General features: G+C 33.9%; 4 protein-coding genes across 13 annotated transcripts in view; 2 read left to right on the top strand and 2 right to left on the bottom strand.

Moving 5' to 3' along the window:
• Positions 1–20,109, bottom strand: part of LOC117687479 (uncharacterized) — a 307,604-nt gene that overhangs the window by 81,117 nt on the left and 206,378 nt on the right. The window lies entirely within an intron of this gene.
• The window catches only part of LOC109618161 (uncharacterized), a 451,180-nt gene that overhangs the window by 357,418 nt on the left and 73,653 nt on the right, over positions 1–20,109 (top strand). The gene's annotated exons all lie outside the window — the stretch shown is intronic.
• On the top strand, positions 617–20,069 carry LOC136272859 (uncharacterized). The gene is made up of 2 exons (XM_066075705.1): positions 617–797; positions 18,587–20,069. The coding sequence occupies exon 2, from the start codon at positions 18,609–18,611 to the stop codon at positions 20,034–20,036; it is 1,428 nt and encodes a 475-aa protein (XP_065931777.1). The 5' UTR covers positions 617–797; positions 18,587–18,608; the 3' UTR covers positions 20,037–20,069.
• Positions 3,554–11,003, bottom strand: LOC117685861 (putative uncharacterized protein ENSP00000383309). 2 transcript variants are annotated; one of them, XM_066075687.1, is made up of 10 exons: positions 10,107–10,518; positions 7,911–9,856; positions 7,459–7,654; positions 7,184–7,300; positions 7,032–7,085; positions 5,808–6,920; positions 5,517–5,686; positions 4,573–4,637; positions 4,350–4,444; positions 3,554–3,850 (listed from the first exon to the last, which is right to left on the bottom strand). In XM_066075687.1, the coding sequence occupies exons 3-10, from the start codon at positions 7,652–7,654 to the stop codon at positions 3,732–3,734; spliced, it is 1,929 nt and encodes a 642-aa protein (XP_065931759.1). In that variant the 5' UTR covers positions 7,911–9,856; positions 10,107–10,518; the 3' UTR covers positions 3,554–3,731. The 2 variants fall into 2 exon arrangements, with proteins under 2 accessions (XP_065931759.1, XP_065931763.1); XM_066075691.1 differs by lacking the exons at positions 7,911–9,856; positions 10,107–10,518 and adding an exon at positions 10,590–11,003.

Genomic DNA, 20,109 nt, shown 5'->3' with positions numbered 1-20,109 from the left:
TTTAGCTGTATAGATTTAAGTATATTTACAGTATTACAATAGTTATATAATGCAGAGGAATAAAATATAATGGTACATCGTGGAACCTATGTAAAATAAAGTGTTTATAATGGAAAATATCAACCAGGGTATCAATGAAGTGTTAGGTAACCTAACAATATTTTAATATGAATGTGATGACTTTTATTTAGACTGACATATCACAGAGACATTGTTCGGAAAACTATATTCATTAATTCTTTGTGTCAGTTAACTAACGTTTGTTTCTGTCATCTGATGCGACATTTAATGGCGTCTATTTAAATTACTAGACACAACGTATTTTCCATTTAAAAGTGGTAAAAACGCTATTGAAGTAATGCACAAAAATACTCAACAACAGCAAAAACTTAAAATGTATACTGCGACATGACGCTTGGAGTATTTGTAATTTAATATTAGTTTTAGATTCTATCAACATTCAAAAATATCTGTGGATTGCAAAGATCGGTGTTTGTGATTATTTCTGTCTTGTTCCATATCATCATCAATCGAACAAGGACCAAGGTTTGTAGACAATGAATAAAACCTTTAAAACACAAAACACTCCATACTCGTTCATGTGAAGAGTTTAAATCCCTTCACACAATGATCCTGTTGATCTGAACATAATGTCTCACAGAAGATATACGTCGCATACAGAAAATGTATATAGAAAAGACGTCGTTTTGCAGTAGAACGCGTTGTAATTATAATTTTTAGACAGCTATTTACTCTCTAGTACCCGATGAAAATGATTTGTGGATAGTTAGAAAAAGGTAAGACAGTTTCTCATATACGTCTAGTTATACGAAATTTTAATATAAGAATGAAAGTAATATTTTAAGTATTCACTGAGAGGATTTTTCTTTTCACTAAGTTGTTACTGTACAACAAACTCAGAAAACAATGTTGAGTAGTGAATCACTATATGTTAGTATGTTGACAATAAAACGAATCACCAAACATAAGTCAATCAGTGTTGTTAAACCTTTGTATAGTTTTTCTCTATATATATATCAGTTAGTATAAACAAATATATATCAATGTAATGAATACATTAAATTACACGCATAAATTGACAACTGTTGATTCGTGACTTAATTTCCACAATAGTGCTTTGTGTTTTGTAAAAGATTTTTATCACAAACATACAACTGTTCTATTGGTTGCTCCTTGAAATGAAAAGAGTGGATTGGTTACAATGACTTTTAAATGCATAAAACACACATCTCCCTGTTAGAAAACAATAATATAATGCAGACCAAATTATGAGTGGGTATTGTTAACGATTTCTAAGGTGAAAAATTAATTGATGCACGATGCATAGAAATATTTTTTTTAAAGAAAATGTTTATTTCATAATGTAGTACTTAATTTAAATACTAATTCGATGCATGAAATATAAACATTGTCCGCACTTGATTGTCTACTGACACTGTATGCAAGAAACACATCGATGCAAAAGTCAAATGAACAGTCGCATTCTTATAATAATATCCATTCCTGACCCGAGCTGAAAAGATCGCGCTATTGAATTACATGGACACTCTCAAAAACACACGGACAATGTGGTATCGAGATAAAATCTACATGTATGCATGTTCATGTCATCTATATAAACACAGGTGTTTTTGGCTACTCCATGATAAGTCAAGATTGTCAAATTAAACTGGTGTTCTCTTTCTCTCTCTCTCTCTCTTTCTCTCTCTCTCTCTCTTTCTCTCTCTCTCTCTCTCTCTCTCTCTCTCTCTCTCTCTCTCTCTCTCTCTCTCTCTCTCTCTCTCTCTCTCTCTCTCTCTCTCTCTCTCTCTCTCTCTCTCTCTCTCTCTCTCTCTCTCTCTCTCCTCTCTGATATGTCTCTTTGTTTTCTCTATCCATGACGTTTCTTAAAGCATTACAAAAAATGTTATGATTGAATTAGGTGTGTTCAAAATAGCTCAGAAGACACACGTGGTATACTAGTATCTAATAATGTGTCACCCCAGGGCTGTCGGTAAATACACGATTTAATGCGTAGTAAGTCCACATTGCAATTTTTGTTGCACGCAATAAACTAGATTGCATTAGTTGTATTGTTTCATAATATTTTGACAATTGGTCAAATGAAGTCATTGGCGTGTGCCTTTTAAAACAATGAAGCCTTTTAACTGAACGTCTGAATTGTATTATACTCCTTTATGAATTGATTTAAAAGTCGTGTACATCGTCACGCTGTCGCGTGTTCTTACAGTTCTCTAAACAACCAGTTAAACAAATTCTGTTACAAAGTCTGACAACCCATGGTATTATAGATAAGTCAATCTTTGGTTTAGTCAATACTCAAAAAGATCGTAGAATTAGATAAATTTGAACTACATTATACTCATTGTTGTTAAAGTTATCCATCACTCAATGATTAAATGTCCTAATAATAAAGTCTGACCGACATTTACACACGGTATTTTGATGTATCATGCTTACAACAATTGTTTATCTATTCTAAAATCATTCTTAGAGGACATCTACTCTTTCAGACTCTGAATTAGAAATTTTCAGTTCAGTATTTTAATCAAACAAATAGAAAAATAAGATATGTTTTCCAGATGTATATTATATTTGTTCCGTCCATTGGATTAAAGGTATGAGCACTGCGACACCATCACAAAATGATTGTCATATTAAAGGGACCTAATAATGATTTAGGATTTTCATTTTATTTTTCATTTTGTATAAAATTTCGTTTAATAGCGAATGTCCGGGGTTTTTTTTTTCGCGTGTCGCAAAATTTGCGAAAATTGGGAAAATATGTATCATTTTTAATATGCGTAAGTCATTCTTACGATTTTAAAAGTTTCTTATAGAAAATGATACAGGATATAATTTCTACGCATTCAATATTTTGCGATACGGAAGAGATCGCAAAAGTAGCGGAAATGGGATCACCGCAAAAATAACGGATATAGTTAATTGTGCATTCTGATTGATTTTACAAACAAGATAAATTGATGCAATGTGTTCATAAATAATAGAATCATTTAAAGGAAGCACTATAGGATTGAAATGAATACCGATACACATACATGCATATGTAAATAATGACAATACTCAAGCTATGTTTACTGAAACGTATACAGTACATATCTAAACAATAACAATACTCAAGCTGTGTTTACAATCTAGATAATTGAAAGCTCTGTATCTCGCTTGTAACTTGATACTTGACCTTCAAATTTAGACGAAGCATCTCCCCAGCAGGCATTCTAACGTTGATTCAACGTTGAAACAACGTCATGCCTCAACGTTGAAATGACGTTGAATTTTGGTTGAATATGAAAGTTGAATGGACGTTGAAATTTTGACGTTGATTCAACGTTGATATCTGACGTTGTTTCAACGTTGATTTAACGTCTTCTGACGTTGTTACAACGTTTAAATTTAGTTGATATTTGGTTGAAATGCTACAACTGTTTGACCTTGAACACTGATTTTTTTTCGCTAATTGCAGTGAATCATTTTGCCTCAAATTATTTTATGAACAACATGACACCAGAACAAATATCATTAATCAATTTATTCAAGAGAGAAACAGTTAAATAAATTGAAAGTATCACTTAAAATCACTGATGGATAACCTAGCTCACATCTGTAGCCAGCTTTTCACAAAAACATTAGTTTAAGAAGATGAAAAAGAGTAAAATCATTAGTTCTGGTCAAGTGAACGTGAAAAACAGTCAATCTCTTCTCCTTCTTCCACCTCCTCCCACACGCTCCGGGGCATATTTTAGGAATTTAGCCAAATCTTCATTGAATTTTGATTCTGTATACTGTGTATGAGATGTCAATACAGTTTCTGAAACAGACATAAAGGTGCTTTATAATATATGTTCCTCTGTATATATTTTTTTCTTTACATAAAGACAATTCAACCAAAATTGGATCCTTTGATCTGCTCCAGTGGCTTTTTCCTTGCAGATCACGGGATCTAATTTCAATTAGATTGCCATAAAGATAACACACCATTTTTAAATAGATGTATACTGTAGATTCCTAATTAAACACAAGGAATTAATATCCATGTAAAATTGCCAAAAGCACATCTCACGGATTTTATGATCTCCCTATTAATTTTTGGCAGGTGTAAATTTAATGAATATATATGATAAAAATTATGTGTTCTAGCAATTTGATGCATTAAATAATTGAATCGCAAAATGAAGTAATCATGAAATATGAGGAATCTACAGTACTCTGCGTCTGCACCAACTAATCAAATTATGTTTTAATTGTTTCAATCTACATGTACTACAAATGAGAAATTTGACAGTAGTAAAAATCAGAAAACATTTTACCTTTTATAAGGAGGTAGAGTTGGGAGGAACCAAAAGCTTTCTTTCCCCGTTTTCCCTTCATGTTAAGACCAGCCATGTACGAGTTTGTCATAGTTCTGAAAATAAATTGAAATATGTCATACTTCAAATACTTAGTATTTCATATCACTCTGAATACAATGTCATACATTGATTTTTTCAATAAATGATCTTTAATTATTCAGTAACATCATTCTTTATTTACCTTAACATTGCTTTCTTCATGTGGTCAGTACCATCTGTACCTCCAATCTTTTGAAGCAAGAATTTCTGAAATGCAATTGTTCATTTTCATTCATACTTTCAGTTTGTAGTGTTACTGCAATATATAAATTTACATTCCAAATATTTTTTGCATGTAAAGTGTGTGAAAAGATACTGAAGTAATAAGACCGTAACACACAAACGGAACTCAAAGGTTAAAATGACGAGTTTAACCGTGACATAACAAACTTTGAACGCTGTAAAATGCAACGTCACAAGCGAGAATCAAAGTTCACGCTTGTGGCTGTTACAATGGCTATTCCATTAATTTGAATTTATCCTTAAAATAAAATAGAAATTTTGACATATAAATCACATTTGCAGACAAAGCAAGAAGTTAGAAAAATGTAAATATAAGCTTTAAATCATTATTTTTTGAAAGATATAGTCTCATAACTGCAGCGGTGTGTGCATACAAATTTTATAATGCGCATTAGTTATTCATGAAAATTTGTATGCACACACCGCTATTGTTATGATACAATATCTTTCATAAAATAATGATTCAATGCTCAAATGTATAATAAAGGAGAACATTATATTCATTCTATACACAATTTCTAATTTTAATTCTGCATTTCAGTCATTTTGTGTCATATCAAGAGAATAAAAAACCTGAGTCCAGCACCAAAGGTTTAATTTTTTTTGTAATAATTCCTGACTGTTAGAGAAAATCTTTGAGGGTTACTTCTTGTGATTTAACTTGAAGAATAATTCCCCTCATTTGATCAAGAATTTAGAGTTTATGTATATTCACCTCACCTCACCTAACCTCTTCTTGCCCGCTGGCACATAAGGCAGGCCCATTATGTATAGTATGTATATAAAAATACAACATAATTCTACACGAAACATGACAATTTACATCTATTTTCAATTACTTACAAAGCTGGCTTTAAAGTCCCTGTTTTCAAGTCTTCTGTCTAAGGCTTCAAATCCTTCTTCTGAGTCTATGGTAACAAGATCAACGTCTTCTGTATTTGAAGCTGTTGTTACTGGACTCTTAAGAATGTCTCTTATTTCAACAAGAAGGTAGAGGACTCTTCTCTGAAATCCTGTGAAACAGAATATAACTAAGTATTAAACATTTAACACCCAAGGCATCATAAGCAAAAATTCTAGTCTCATAAAAGGTCCCTTGAATTGAAAATTTGTAACACATCTAACTGTACTCACTTTCTTCGGTCATGGGAAAGGAGTCTGTTGAGGACTGATGCTGCTTTCGCTTAGAAAGAGATGGAAGTGTTGGGGTGCTCTCTACACTTAACCTGCTACAAGGCCTATCATAGCTCCTGGAATGTTCAGATCCTTTGTTAAGTCTTTTTGGGCTTTCTCTTCTCAGGGTTGACCTTTCACTGCTTTGTGACATAGAGTGCCTTGACCTATTGTGATGCCTGTCTCTGCTTTTTGATCTTGAAAATCTTGAGCTGTTCAAAGAGTGAACAGGACTCCTGGACCTTGAGATTCGTGACCTTTGTGTTGAGCGAATTGGACTTCTGGATGTTGAAATTCTTGGCCTTTGTGTTGAGCGAATTGGACTTCTGGGTGTTGAAATTCTGGGCCTTTGTGTTGAGCGAATTGGACTTCTGGATGTTGAAATTCTGGGCCTTTGTGTTGAGCGAATTGGACTTCTGGATGTTGAAATTCTGGGCCTTTGTGTTGAGCGAATTGGACTTCTGGATGTTGAAATTCTGGACCTTTGTGTTGAGCGAATTGGACTTCTGGGTGTTGAAATTCTGGGCCTTTGTGTTGAGCGAATTGGACTTCTGGATGTTGAAATTCTGGACCTTTGTGTTGAGCGAATTGGATTTCTGGATGTTGAAATTCTGGGCCTTTGTGTTGAGCGAATTGGACTTCTGGATGTTGAAATTCTGGGCCTTTGTGTTAAGCGAATTGGACTTCTGGGTGTTGAAATTCTGGGCCTTTGTGTTGAGCGAATTGGACTTCTGGATGTTGAAATTCTGGACCTTTGTGTTGAGCGAATTGGACTTCTGGATGTTGAAATTCTGGACCTTTGTGTTGAGCGAATTGGACTTCTGGATGTTGAAATTCTGGACCTTTGTGTTGAGCGAATGGGACTTCTTGGTGACATCGACCTATTCATCGAGCTCTCCCGACTGTTTGAACTAGCCCAGGACTTGCTTGGTGTAATAGACCTGCTACGTCTGGTTTCCATTTCATCTCTAGTAGAAGGTGAAGGTGATCGAGACCTGGACGACTGAAGTGATGACTGGTCTTGGTTTTTTTTAGAAGAGATTTTTTGGGGTGGTTTTGGCGGCATAACTGGTGCTGAAGTGTAATATCAAATTGTTGGAAAATGCTCCAAAAAAAAAAAAGGAATTACCATAATAAATTGTCCTCTTTTATATCTGGATATATATTTGCATAACAATATCTAACCTGCTACAGGTAACTTCTTCTGCATTTTTATTGATGAATTGTCTTCAGCAGAATCTAATTAAACAAAATTTATATATATTTCATTAATCAAAATATCAAAGTAAATAACAAATAAAAGAATCTTCAAGTTTGTAGATAAATTGCAAGCTCACCCATAATAAAGTCACTCATGACCTTCTTTTTTGGTTTCCTTTTCATTACTGGTTCTGAGTCACACTCAGATTCCACCGCTGTCGTCTCATCATAGTCCTCACATTCTCGATAGTCGTCTTTATTTAAAAGAAAAACAATGCATGAAGAGAAGGTACAATTGACTTGATGAGAAATGTATACAAAAAATTCTTTGTTAACTTTGTTGACTTCCCTACATTTTTTACATCTTCAAACATAAATTACTCAGTTTCTTATCAATAAATTAAGAAGTTACCTGATGAAAACTTGATCTTTATCAGATCAAATGAAAGCCATTTGTCAGCAGGTTTCTTGCATTCTTTGAGTGCAGATTTTGCATTTGATGTATTTGGCCATCTTATGCGATTTCCTTCAACCCATACACTGGGTATGGCAAGCTCCATCTCTTTTTCATCCTCTCTCCACACAGCTCTTACCCACTTCTTGTCCATCTTAATTTAAAAAATCAAAATTAAGCAAAATGCTTAAACATATTATGTTTTTCAATAAATAACATAGTTTGTTTTTTGTCATCAATGTCACAAGAAAAGAGTTCTTTGAGTTGTAATGTTTAAAAAAAAATTATTATCTGACATATATTTTATTATAAAGTCACCAATTCAGTATTGAAGAAATTACAATTACCGGTAGAACTAATTTAGCAATATATATCTCTCTTTACAATACTTGATAGTGCTAAAAACCAACCTTATCCTAATATTGCCTTTCAATTCCATGCAGCAAAGGAAACAGCACATATTTCCCATCATAAGGCAAACATGCAACTTTTCTATCTATGTCATGCTTTCTGATTATTTTTTCCCGTCCATGCCTCTGCAATGTTGTGTTTTTCACAACGGCAACATTTATTAATTTCGATTCACATGGATTAATAAATAAATTTTCCAGTCTCTGTTGTGAAACAACTTTGCATATCAATTCTCCATTTTCTCTTTTTTCTTGCAAAAATGCAAACGACTGATCTTTTAAAAGTAAACAACTGTCTTTTCTTTTTGTGGAAAGATAGGTTGTTGAAACATTCATCCATGGTTTGACAGTAGTTCTTTCCAGTTCAAACAACCGTTTAGCAACTTGAGCAATAGGATTTTGTGCTTTCTTCACAAATTTCTTTAACTTTTGAAGATAGTTTTCAAATCTAAAGGCACTTAGTTCATTTAGTGAAACACCATAATTTTTAACATCATCACTTATGTGTACAAGAGAGTGAATGTTGTAGGTAGTAAATGTCTCTCCGTATATCTGGGGTGCTTTCTTGACAAAGTATTCAAGCAATTCTTTTGCATAATTCAGGTAGTGATTCCTAGAAGCATCTCTGGAGTCAAGTAATATTGACATGGCAACCGTTAGAGCTAGGAAATGTTGATACATTTGGTCATGCATTATGTTGCGGAAAATAAGTGGGCCAGTGTATAGAATGCATTGCCTGTACTCTGTTGCCTTCCATCGATCGAGAACCTCAAGCGAACGTGGCTGTCTTGCGAATTCTCGAGGCATTTTCCCATTCAGAGCAACAAGTTTGTCCGAAAGTAATTCTATTTGCAGATGGGATAGCTTGCACTCTCGTGGTCCTGATTTTAAAAACATCAAAATTCTTTTCATCACACCAAGACACACAAGATGCATATAATCAAGCGGAAACGATTTGATACAATCGATACCAATATCAACTAAAGGTGACCTCTTTAATTGATAATCAGTATACTGCAATTCATTGAAATCTTCTTTAGTTCTCTTTTCCGGCATATTCATGCCGTCTGGTTGTTCAAAAACAACACGTCCACGCCATACACCTTTAATTGTGCATCTATCGCATCCAAAGTATGCATTGTGTCCTTTAGTACATTTCAAAAATGACCTTGCAGGAGCATCACAAATAAATGAGTCAATTATCACAGCAAAATGTTTATCATTCAATTGAAACCCAGTATTTTCAACATTACAAAGTTCTTCAACAAAGTCCAGCAAATACTCCTCAACTGAGTCTGGTTTCTTTGTTCCACAGAACAAAGCAACAATAAATGGTTCAAAACTATTGACACTGCATAGGATTGGCCAAAATTGTACCGAGGAAGACTTAAATAATGGTACTCCATCGATGTTAAATGAAAGTTTATTTGAGTTTTCATCTTCAAAATGATTTGGATGTAATGACACAGTTTTCGTAAGTCCTGATAGCAGCCCAAAATAATAATAATTGCCACCACATTTTCTAATGATATCAATACTTTGAGGTGTCTGAAGTAAAGTACGTGCATCTTTTGGTACTCTGTGGCCTTGCTTTCTAAAAATTTCAAGTATATGATTAATGCATGATCTAGTGCATTTAAACTTTGTAGCCCATTCTGCAATTTGTGATGGTAAACATTCCTCAGGCTCATTTTCATTATCTTCATCACTTGTTAAAACAACGGACATGGAAGAATCACTGTCATAATCTGCTGGTTCATTAATGTGCTGCTGTTGCTGATCTTCCCCAGAATCTGACTGCACAGAGGAGGTGTACCTTTCAGGAGTTGTCTGCTGGCCCCCAACTGCCTGCAGTTGATTTTCAACATCATTTTCACTGCTGCTTGATTGTGCAAGCGCATGAACAAATGTATTGTACCGTCTCCAGTTTCTGAGATAGGCCATGTCTTAAATAGAACAAAAAAATACATGCACGTGCAGCTAGTTTTTGTTTCTATTGTTTGTATTGATTAACCATTATAAATAATATCATCACTTTGAGTTAATATTAACATCATAATCATTACAAATATAAATACTTATATACTAGGCCTAAAGTACTGTCTTCAATACTGTGAATTGAATATGGACTGTTAGTGTAAAGGAATTTATTGTTTTCCTTTAAAGACCATCGAAGGTAAAAGATAAGATTATTACTTTCTATATACTGTATTACAAAACGGCTTCGATCAGTTGCCTGGGTACACTTATTGAGTATTAAAACTTGCATCGTTATGTTGGAGACCAAAGATCAACGACAACAATAAAATCCCAATTCTATTTATAGTTTCACTCTTCTGTTAACTTGTACGTAAATCGGAAATTCTCTTAGTTAACTCGTCCAAAGAGTCATTCGTGATACGTGTGAACTATCGTACATAACATTACTAACGTTAGTGGTGAAAAATAAAAATAAAAACACCACAAAAAACACCAAAAACTTAAAGACATTTTCAAGGCTAACAATACTTTGATATTATTAGACTAATGTAAGTTAGAGATCGATCAATTTTTACATGCATTCTCTGTTCGTTAGTGGTGAATTCAAAAACACGCGCCATGCGGTTAAGCATTTTTTTCTAGCTTGAAAAAATAAAAACATTATACAACATGCATTATATAATTGAAAGAAACACTTACTTTACTATTTTAGAGGATGAAATCCAAAATGTCCTTGTATTAAAGGTCGATGTAGAATTTATAAATGCTGCTCCTCACGGTCTCAAGTTTGGAATGGCGTTCAAAATGGCTTCCCAGCTAGGATATCTTATCCCCAGCTGGACACTGGTTCTTTGTTTCAGTTGGCGCGGTAATTTGTTCGCGCCAGTAATTAATACTTGTCTGGCCAGCATGCGCTTTCAAGCTGAGCAGATATGGAGGATGTGCAATAGATCAATGGCTATCGCGCACCTTGCCGCATAATTTGTTTACATGCGCTAACTTTCGCCATAACTGAATTTATTTCACTATCAACAGTTTTATTCATTAACACTATATATATAAATGATTCATAAAGTTACTTAAATCATTTCAAGCTGTGTAGATATTTGGGGGGGGGGGGGGGGGGTTTACAAGATCAATGCCTATCGCGCGCTTTCCGCATACATGTACATTCTTTACATGTGCGATTTTTTGCCATCACTGATGATGTTTTTTTCACTTTTTATGCCCACAAATTACAGAATTCAATAATTACACGAAATTATGAAAAATACAATTTTATAAATATATGTATGAGAAATTTGGTCGATATTGGTCAGAATATCTGACGTCTAACTAACGTTGAAAATTTGTCATGTTGATAACGTCTTTTTCTTCAACGTCGCACAACGTTGTATTTTGGTTGATCAACGTCGTCAACCATGATCAACGTATTTTCAACGTTGGTACAACGTCGTATGCCTGCTGGGTCAATCACCCATATTACCCGTTCTAGGCATTAAAAATAGAATAAATGAAAAAAATGATATAATTAATATTTGGTTTCGTCAATGCTCAAAAAGATCGTAAAAGTAGATAAATTTGATTCGTATTCTACTATTATACCCATTGCTGAACAAAAATATGCCTATTGTAATATCACGATATTTAAATGCCCTCTTCTTAAAGTCTGACTGACATTAATGCACGGTAATTTGACGTATTAAACTTACAATAATTTTTAATCTATTCTAAATACATCCATTGTCGAAATTTACTCCTTAGGATTCGGGATAAGCATGTTTATTCTATAGTTTTTTTTTGCTGCAATGTAGTATTCTTTAACAAAATTAATCTAATTAAATATACTTAATTTATATTCATCTTATTACGTCCATTGAAATTAAAGAGTGATTATTGTGACGCTATCATAAAATAATAAAATGTTCAGCTATTTTAGTCTGACCGAGTCTTAAACACGATGACACATCAATCTTCTAACAAATGTCTTTCACGCTGTGACCACACACAAAACACTATGGCGGGCCTGGCCTTGTGTTGTTGTTCATCTGATAGTGTTAGTTCTGTATATCTATATCGCCATATTCTGTACAAAAAATAGTACAGACACATAGAAATTTGGGGCGTGTACTTTCCTTTTATTTAGAAAATTAATATAATGTCCTCTTATTTGAAATATAATGTTCTCTTAGAATAACAAATACCAAAAAAAAAAAAAAAATGAACAAACAGACTCCTCTCACATTTTTGGACCAGAGTTAAAAGTTAAGGTAAATAAAAGTGAAAGTTAACATTTTGGTCTAATTACAATATAAGATAAAATAATTGCCACCACCTCCCTAACCAAGCCCCAGATATTTTCAATCAAAATTTGTATGTTCTGAACATGCACATCACTTTTAAATAGGCACATGTACAGTATTTATATAAGCGCTAGCACAACATTTATATTGTTATATTCAGTAGTATATTCTCACTATATAACTCTATATAGACAAATAGTCAATAAATGTAATATTAGCTTGTCCGAGAAATATTGACCGGTCATATTTTTTTTTTATTTGACCGGCTAGGAATAATATCTAGAAAACATTCCCTCTATTTCAAATAATCACCTCTGATTTGTTGATTCGTAAACAACTCTTCGCGACTCCAAAACAAAGTGACTCAATAAATGAGTGCAAATAAAGGTGGGTATTGGAAGAAAAATGAAACAGTGTCCTCATCGGTGGAATATTGTTTTTCCAAAAGATTTATATATAAGGTTTATTTTTCTCAATTTTTTTCAACATCAAAGAAAGCGTTTTATTGTGAGCTCATTTCAAACATTGACCATTTTTCTGTGATTAAAGTGCTAGGAAATATCCGTTACTAATCCACCTGTGGCTTGTAAGTGCTTCAAAGAGACATAAAAGGGAAAGGACCCAAATGAATTTTATTTTTTTATATTAAGTACATAAAATAGCTGCAAACCAGTATTAGGTTTTTGCTGATACTTCCGATTAATTTCTATCTACTGTCAGCTAAAAGAACGGACCCGAATATGTTTTTACAAAATCAAATATCATGTCATATAATTTAATCATACAAACTATTTCATATTTGATAGACAAAGATTAGAACTACCGGTTTGCTCAAATTTTATTCATTTAACTAACACCAAAACATCTAACCATTTAAAGAAAATCAAAAGCTTTAATAAATCTTTCAAACAGAGGTTGAAAAAATAGTACCTCTATTGTAACGCACATTACAGAATAAACAATTGTTATATCAAAATTAAAAACATATCTAAAGGGTCATCTTGCATAGTATTTATGTTCACCCTACAAATACATTGACTGATACATATACTTAACCTATTTTCAATTAATATTGATACTGATACTGATGGGTATAAATCGATTTTATGTTCATTTGTGTATGAAATATTGCAAAGAAATAAGTTTAGATACATGAATTTTAGAATAAGCTAATTTCTTAAGCAAATGTTTTGTTTTTGGAAAATGTAGTACACTTCCGATTAATTACAAAAACATCTAAAAAAAAAACCAACATATTGTTTGTAATATAACAGAGACCAGTGTTGTAATTTTCGTGACAATGTGCAAAATGTATAAATCTTAATTAAATTCTTTATAAAACTTTTTGTTTCTTGTAAATGATGAAGTATTTAAAATAGAAATAGCAACTTAAACATCAACAAAACCAGAGTAGCTCAGAGTTACATATTTAGACTGTTTTTGAATCAGCTTTAGGAAATGTCCGTTACCTAAAGATTATCAAGGTTTCCCCAAAATTCATTATCGATTAGAAATAATCTTTAAGACTTTCCCAAGGGGTTTGGCTCTTGATTTGGCCTATTTGCTTTTAACGAATTAGATGATTTCGCTGTTTACCATTTCTTTGAGTGTAAAAATGTCAATGAAATGTTTGTTACTTTCGTATGAAATGTACGTTACTCTAGTTTAATATGATAAAATTTGAAGATACTCCATTATGCTCACGTATTTCCTATTGATAGGTATAACATAATTTCAAAAATATATAAATATGTGTTTATTCAGGGGGTTTTTACAGCCTTTATTTATAGTTTGTTTTAAATGCTGAATTATATTATGTAATTATATAAGTGCCTGTCCTACGTTGATCTACGATGCAATTTATGAGATAAATCCCACTTGAGTAGCCAGAAATTAATCAAATATGATGCTAAAATAAAAATGTGTGTATGATTTCAATTTAAAGTTATTTATAATTTCAATAGTTGTTAAAAATTACAATGCTTGTCTAATTGAAATGTTCTTTACAATCGGTAACGGACATATCATTCTTTTTTTAGATATACTACAAAGATATGAATACACATGTGGATCGTTTATAATATAAGAACTGATCTACATGACTTTTGTTTTATGTACCCATTTAAAATTGTTCGATACACATAATATAAACTAATAAATCCTTATGAAGGTGTATGCATACTGATGGGGTCAGACGTTTAGATGGTTTTAGCAGGAATCATGCTGTCTAATTGTCCTTGGCACTAATGGCGAATGTTGATGTATCAACAATTTGTCACGTGTTTTATTTGCATCAACCAATTTGAGCTAGGATTGAAATTACAAAGAGGTTCGTATAAATATCATAACGAACATTTCGGTAACGAACATTTAGTAACCAACATTTATGTACCTAGGCGGCTTCAAAATAAAATGGTAGTGTTTATCAAAGACAGTTTTTGATGGCGACAAATGCTTATCGTATGTTCAATACTCAAGTTGAACAGTTGTTGCATTTACTTTCTCAGTTATAGCCGTAACGAACATTACAGTCTTAAATCTACGCTCAGACTATTTTTGTTTTTCGTACTGATATGATTAGGCAAAATGTATTATATGAATTTTTTTAACATTTATGTGGACAAAAAGACCTCGTAATGTTCTTAATAAGATTTTTGTATTTTTTAATGGAATGTACAACTCTTGCAGTGGTTATATATCTAAAGTAACGGAGATTACATCGAAACTGGAGACAATATTCAAAATAATTTAAGTAATTCTTGGACTAGTGAAAATAACTTGTTGTCTTTTAAATCATTAAATTTTCTTACTGAAAAATAATATGTAAGAACTTATTCTGCACATTGTCCAGTTTATATGGCAAAACATCCTCTTCAAAATGTAATTATCAAAATGGCGACAGTAACGAACATGTCAGTTTAGGCATTTTGTATAGATTTCTCGCTGAAAGTAAACGCATTCCATAGATCTTTTTATGTGTTTTGGAAACACTTTTGAACTAACTTTGTATTACAAAATCAATTACAATTCTGCTGATTTTAATTTTTTTGTAATTTCATGGCGACATCAATTGCACCCATTTATTGAGTTTGAGTGCATAATAGACAGTCAGTCAAGGCAAGTAAACAACGGACGCACAATGCAACAGTTTGCTATCATAACGGATAAAAGGATTTGCGAATTACTGTGAAGTAAAATCAGGTAGAACATCTGTATGTTAATTCTTATTGTCGGCGGAATATCACCAGTGACCGTTTGATGCGGGGGATATTTTGAAAATGAACTTTGCAAAAAATTGAATTCTTGAATTCTTTGTTGAGCTGAGAAAATTACGGCGATCTGTTTTCAATTACTTTCTTAATTTTTTCTTTGTTTCTTCATATAACAAAACAAATTTTGACTGTGTTTTCGGGCAACATTGATTATATTAGCCCCCTTGGGACGAATATATTGCCCTCCACTTCGCGTCGGGCAATATTTTGTCCCTCGGGGGCTAATATAATCAATACTGCCCTCAACCCCAGTCATTATTTGTATAATGCAGAATTAAGATGATAATTAAACCCTCTACTAAAATTGTAACATACAAGGCCCCTGCGTCAGGGGGTCAAGACCCGAGGGCGTCAGTATTGTTAAAGAAAAAATGATAAATGATAAAATAATGATTAATAAATAATGAAATTAATAGTTCCTACATTAAGGGTTCAAGCCCTTGGGTAGGGCCAATATGGCCACAGTGTGATAATGAACAACAGTGATTTTAATATTTACCTCTTTTTTTTTTACAGTCATTGCAGATTAAATCAATGCAATGTTATTATGTACATATTTAGGTTTTTTTAAATGGAAATGTATTGCCAATGGAGAAATGGTTTAAGCTTTCTACTTAGGTGTGAGACAAATATGCCCATAAAGTGAATTAACATGCATATTATTTAGGGATAGGAGGGCCGAATGTATATTGCATTTTAATTAAGCTTTATGTTATAGACAGAACTTTTATAATCCGAGACTTCCCTGACTAAGTATAGTAGAAAATATCGTAAATCATGATATATACTTGTATATTATGTTTGCATGGTATTTGTTTTAAAATGTGTTCATCCCCCGACTGTTTATAGTCGACAGCAAAGTTGATCAACATTATTTCTAAGACCGGTTTACCTCCCTTAATTGGCACATTACATTCTTAAGCAGCCATCGCGTGTAGAAAAATATGGAGGGTAATCGTGTTCAAAAATCCAGACATGTAAACTTGTAAATTCGAATATGCAATCGTGTTGATGTGTGAGCCTGATAGCATGCTAAACAGTGAATGTTAGAGAAAGAGAGAGAGTATGTTAAATGAAGAATGTCAGAGATAGAGAGACAAAGAGAGCAAGAGTACATGTTGATCAGAAAATTGAAGGAAAGAGAGATAGAGAAAGAGAAACAAAGAGAAAGTACATATGTAGAAGAGAGATAGAAAGAGAACATAAGTCTGCATGAGAGATAAATATTTACATTTTCAACAGTCTTTGTCTGTGATAACATTACGAATCAATTTTGAACCCTAAAACCCAATAACTTCATAAAACATGAGTGACACAAAATGGGCGTGTCTTATAGCATAACCGAGAGACGGTATTGACTGTGCCAAGCAGTAATACATATCATGTGCTACACGGGAAAATAGTGGTTTTAAATAATGCTGTTTTAAAGTGTACAAATTGGAATTAATGTAAATACAACTAATAAGGAATAATTCTTTGAATATTATGAGGTGATAATTTTTGTCGGAGCGTGGTCAAATCTATCATAAAGCCCTTCGGGCTTTATTGGATATAACCACGCCCCGACCGAAATTGTCACCTCATAATACTAAAAGAATGATTCCTTATTCCATAAATAGACACAGAAAGTATTTCCTTATCAGCGAATGTCTGAAAATAGTAAATGTCTGAGAGAGAGGGAGAGTGTTTGATGAAGAACGTCTTAGAGAGACAAAGAGTACATGTTGCTCACGAAAGGGAATGAAGACGAGGAAGTACATATTTCAGAGAGAGAGAGAGAGAGAGAGAGATAGAGAGAGAGAGAGAGAGAAGAGAGAGAGAGACTAAAAGCAAAAGTTCATGTTTATCAGAGGGAGAGAGAGAATGATTGTTTAACAAAGAGAAAGAGAGTACATGTGAGAGGAAAAGAGAAAACACAAATAGAGAGAAAGAGAGAGAGAGAGTATTTAATGAAGAATGTCAGAACATGTTGCTCAAAAAAGTGAATGAGAGAGGGAAAAAGAAAATACATATTCAAGAGAGAGAGAGAGCAAAGAGAAATAGACACAGAAAGCTGGTATACATATGGGAAAGACTGGTATAAAGAGAGAAAGAAAACATACATATTTTGGAGAGAGAGGGTGAGAGAGAGACAAAAAGCAAAAGAACATGTTTAGCAGAAATAGAGAGAATGATGGTATAACAAAAAGAGAGTAAATGTGTAGGAGAGGCAAAGTAAATGTTTTGCAGAGAAAGTTTGAGAGAGAGAGAGAGAGAGAGCACAAATAGAGAGAGAGAGAGAGTGAGAGAGAGAGTATATGTAATGAAGAACTTCAGAACATGTTGTTCAGAAAAGTGATTGAAAGAGAGGAAGAGAAAGTACATATTTTAGATAGAGAGAGAGAGAGAGAGAGAGAGAGAGGAGAGAGAGAGTACATAAGTCTGCATGAGGGAAATAGACAAAGAAAGTTGGCATACATAGATGGGAAAGGCAGGGTGAAAGAGTGCTAGTCTCATTAGCAGAGTAATTTTGAAGAGAGAGAGTTCGTGTTCATGTTAGAGACAAAAGGATCAAGAGTTTATGTACATGTTGCAAGAAAAGGGAATGAGAGGAGAGAGAGAGTAAGAGAAAGAGACTAAAAGCAAAAGTACATGTTTAGCAGGGGGAGAGAGAGAAAGATGGTATAACTAAGAGAAAATATTTTCCAGAGAAAGAGTACATGTTGATAAGAAATTTGAATGATAGAGAGATAGAGAAGCAAAGAAAGTACATATTTAGGAGAGAGAGAGATAACAGTGAATGAGAGAGAGAGAGAAAGAGAGAGAGAAAAAGTATTCTTATTAGTGAATGTATGTTACAGACAGAGACAGGAGAGGGGGGAAGTATTCACCAATGTTTAGCAGAGAATGTCAGAGTTTTTGGAGTTAAAAAATTATCTACTGGTTGAGCGTTTTTGCTATCTGATAATAGTATACCATCATTTATCTATGAATGGAAAATACATTTTTATTTTAAAATAAAATCTGTTTGAAATTAGATATTCCTTACACACAAAATTTTATATTATATAAATCCATTATATCATTAAATAGTTTTTAAAGAATGTGGGTGGCATAATTCTAAAACACTTTTATTTAACAGGTTGTGATTCAAAGATATAGACATGGACACAGCAAGCTCCACATATAGTACACATAAGTGTTCTAAGTGTCCGGGGGACACAGAGTACCATTGTGTATCGTGTCCATGTGATCTGTGTCCCCAGTGTAAAGAGAACCATGTAAAAGATCTCACAACAATAGACCATGATGTTGTGTCACACCGTGATAAAATCAACTACATCCCGACACAAGAGGTCTGTGTGAGACATCCTAGCCATGTTTATATAAAGTACTGGGAACCTTGTGGACTCCCCGTCTGTTTCCACTGCAGAAAACATAGTACTCACGAACAACTAGATGTTAAAACAGTCTATAAAACAAAGCGACAACAACACAGAGGAACCATTCACACCATCAGAAGCGAGGCTCTCTTTTACAGACCTGTTCTCATGACAGAAATCAAAGCTGATGTCAAAACCTGTCACACAGAATTCTCCCTCTATCAATCAGAGATGTTAACAAAGGCCCCGAAACTAAAAAATCTCATTAACAAAGCGAGAAAAGATTTAAAGTACAATGTGTTTTGTGACTTTGATTTCAAACACAGATGTTTAAAACAGATGATAGAAATAAGCAGACATATTGTCAGCCTTCAGGAATATGAACTCAGATATGTACAGCCAGAATTCACATTCAGTGCACTACAATTTCTCTCCTCCATAAAGACAGCCCTTCCCCAGATACATCTTACACTCCACACCAGCCAGCTCTCCATGACTGAGTCACTCAACAAGGAGGATGTGATGGAGTCACTGAGTGCAATCCAAATCACAGAGAGAGGAAACCGACGCGTAGGAAACCAGTGTCTGCTGAAACTGACGTCTGGTGCTGAGTTCCATCAATCTCTCACACTGACAGGTGTTGATCGTTGTTATCACATTTCCTGTGTGACATCAGACCGGGTCTGGGTCAGTGATGATGGAAACAATCTCATGTTGACAGACACACCAGGTGTCCCTCTACATCGTGTGGAGGATTCATTGAGTGGTTATATAGGATTACACACAGTGAACAGTGAGAGTGAACTGATTTATATAGATAGGAATTATAACATCAACAAACTGTCAAAGGATATGAAAACAACCACCACATTTATAGAGAGAACAGACTCTACATGGAGACCACAGTGTGTGTACTGGTCCCCGTCCACTGGGGATTTACTGGTCGGGATGTATAGATATAGGACAGGCAAGGTAACCCGGTACAACCAGAGTGGACAACTCACACAAACCACACAGTACCACAACACAGGATGGGGAATGTATAGTATTCCTAACTATATAACAGAGAACAACAATGGGGATGTCGTGGTGTCTGACGTTATCTTTGGGCCTGGTGCTGTAGTGGTGACAGCGTGGAGGAAGACATCGTTTCTCTTACACAGGACATCCATCAGGATCAGGACTACGGCCATGTGGAATCTGTACTGACGCGCTGTCACACATCCTGGTGTGTGATGGTACAACAAAAACAGTACAGATGATAAATAAGGACGGTCAGTTC

This window comes from Magallana gigas, chromosome 1, assembly GCF_963853765.1.
Source record: "Magallana gigas chromosome 1, xbMagGiga1.1, whole genome shotgun sequence".
NCBI classification, from domain to species: domain Eukaryota; kingdom Metazoa; phylum Mollusca; class Bivalvia; order Ostreida; family Ostreidae; genus Magallana; species Magallana gigas.
This window is presented reverse-complemented; position numbering and strand designations above follow the sequence as displayed.

What these genes read in the sequence shown, in the direction of transcription:
- LOC117685861 (XM_066075691.1), bottom strand. Translation starts at nt 7,654, where the DNA reads ATGGACAAGAAGTGGGTAAGAGCTGTGTGGAGAGAGGATGAAAAAGAG. An exon ending in CTTTCCCATGACCGAAGAAA is followed by an intron (nt 5,687 to 5,807) that starts GTGAGTACAGTT and finishes TCTGTTTCACAG; the next exon opens with GATTTCAGAGAAGAGTCCTC. An exon ending in ATGAAGAAAGCAATGTTAAG is followed by an intron (nt 4,445 to 4,572) that starts GTAAATAAAGAA and finishes ATTTATTTTCAG; the next exon opens with AACTATGACAAACTCGTACA.
- LOC136272859 (XM_066075705.1), top strand. Translation starts at nt 18,609, where the DNA reads ATGGACACAGCAAGCTCCACATATAGTACACATAAGTGTTCTAAGTGT.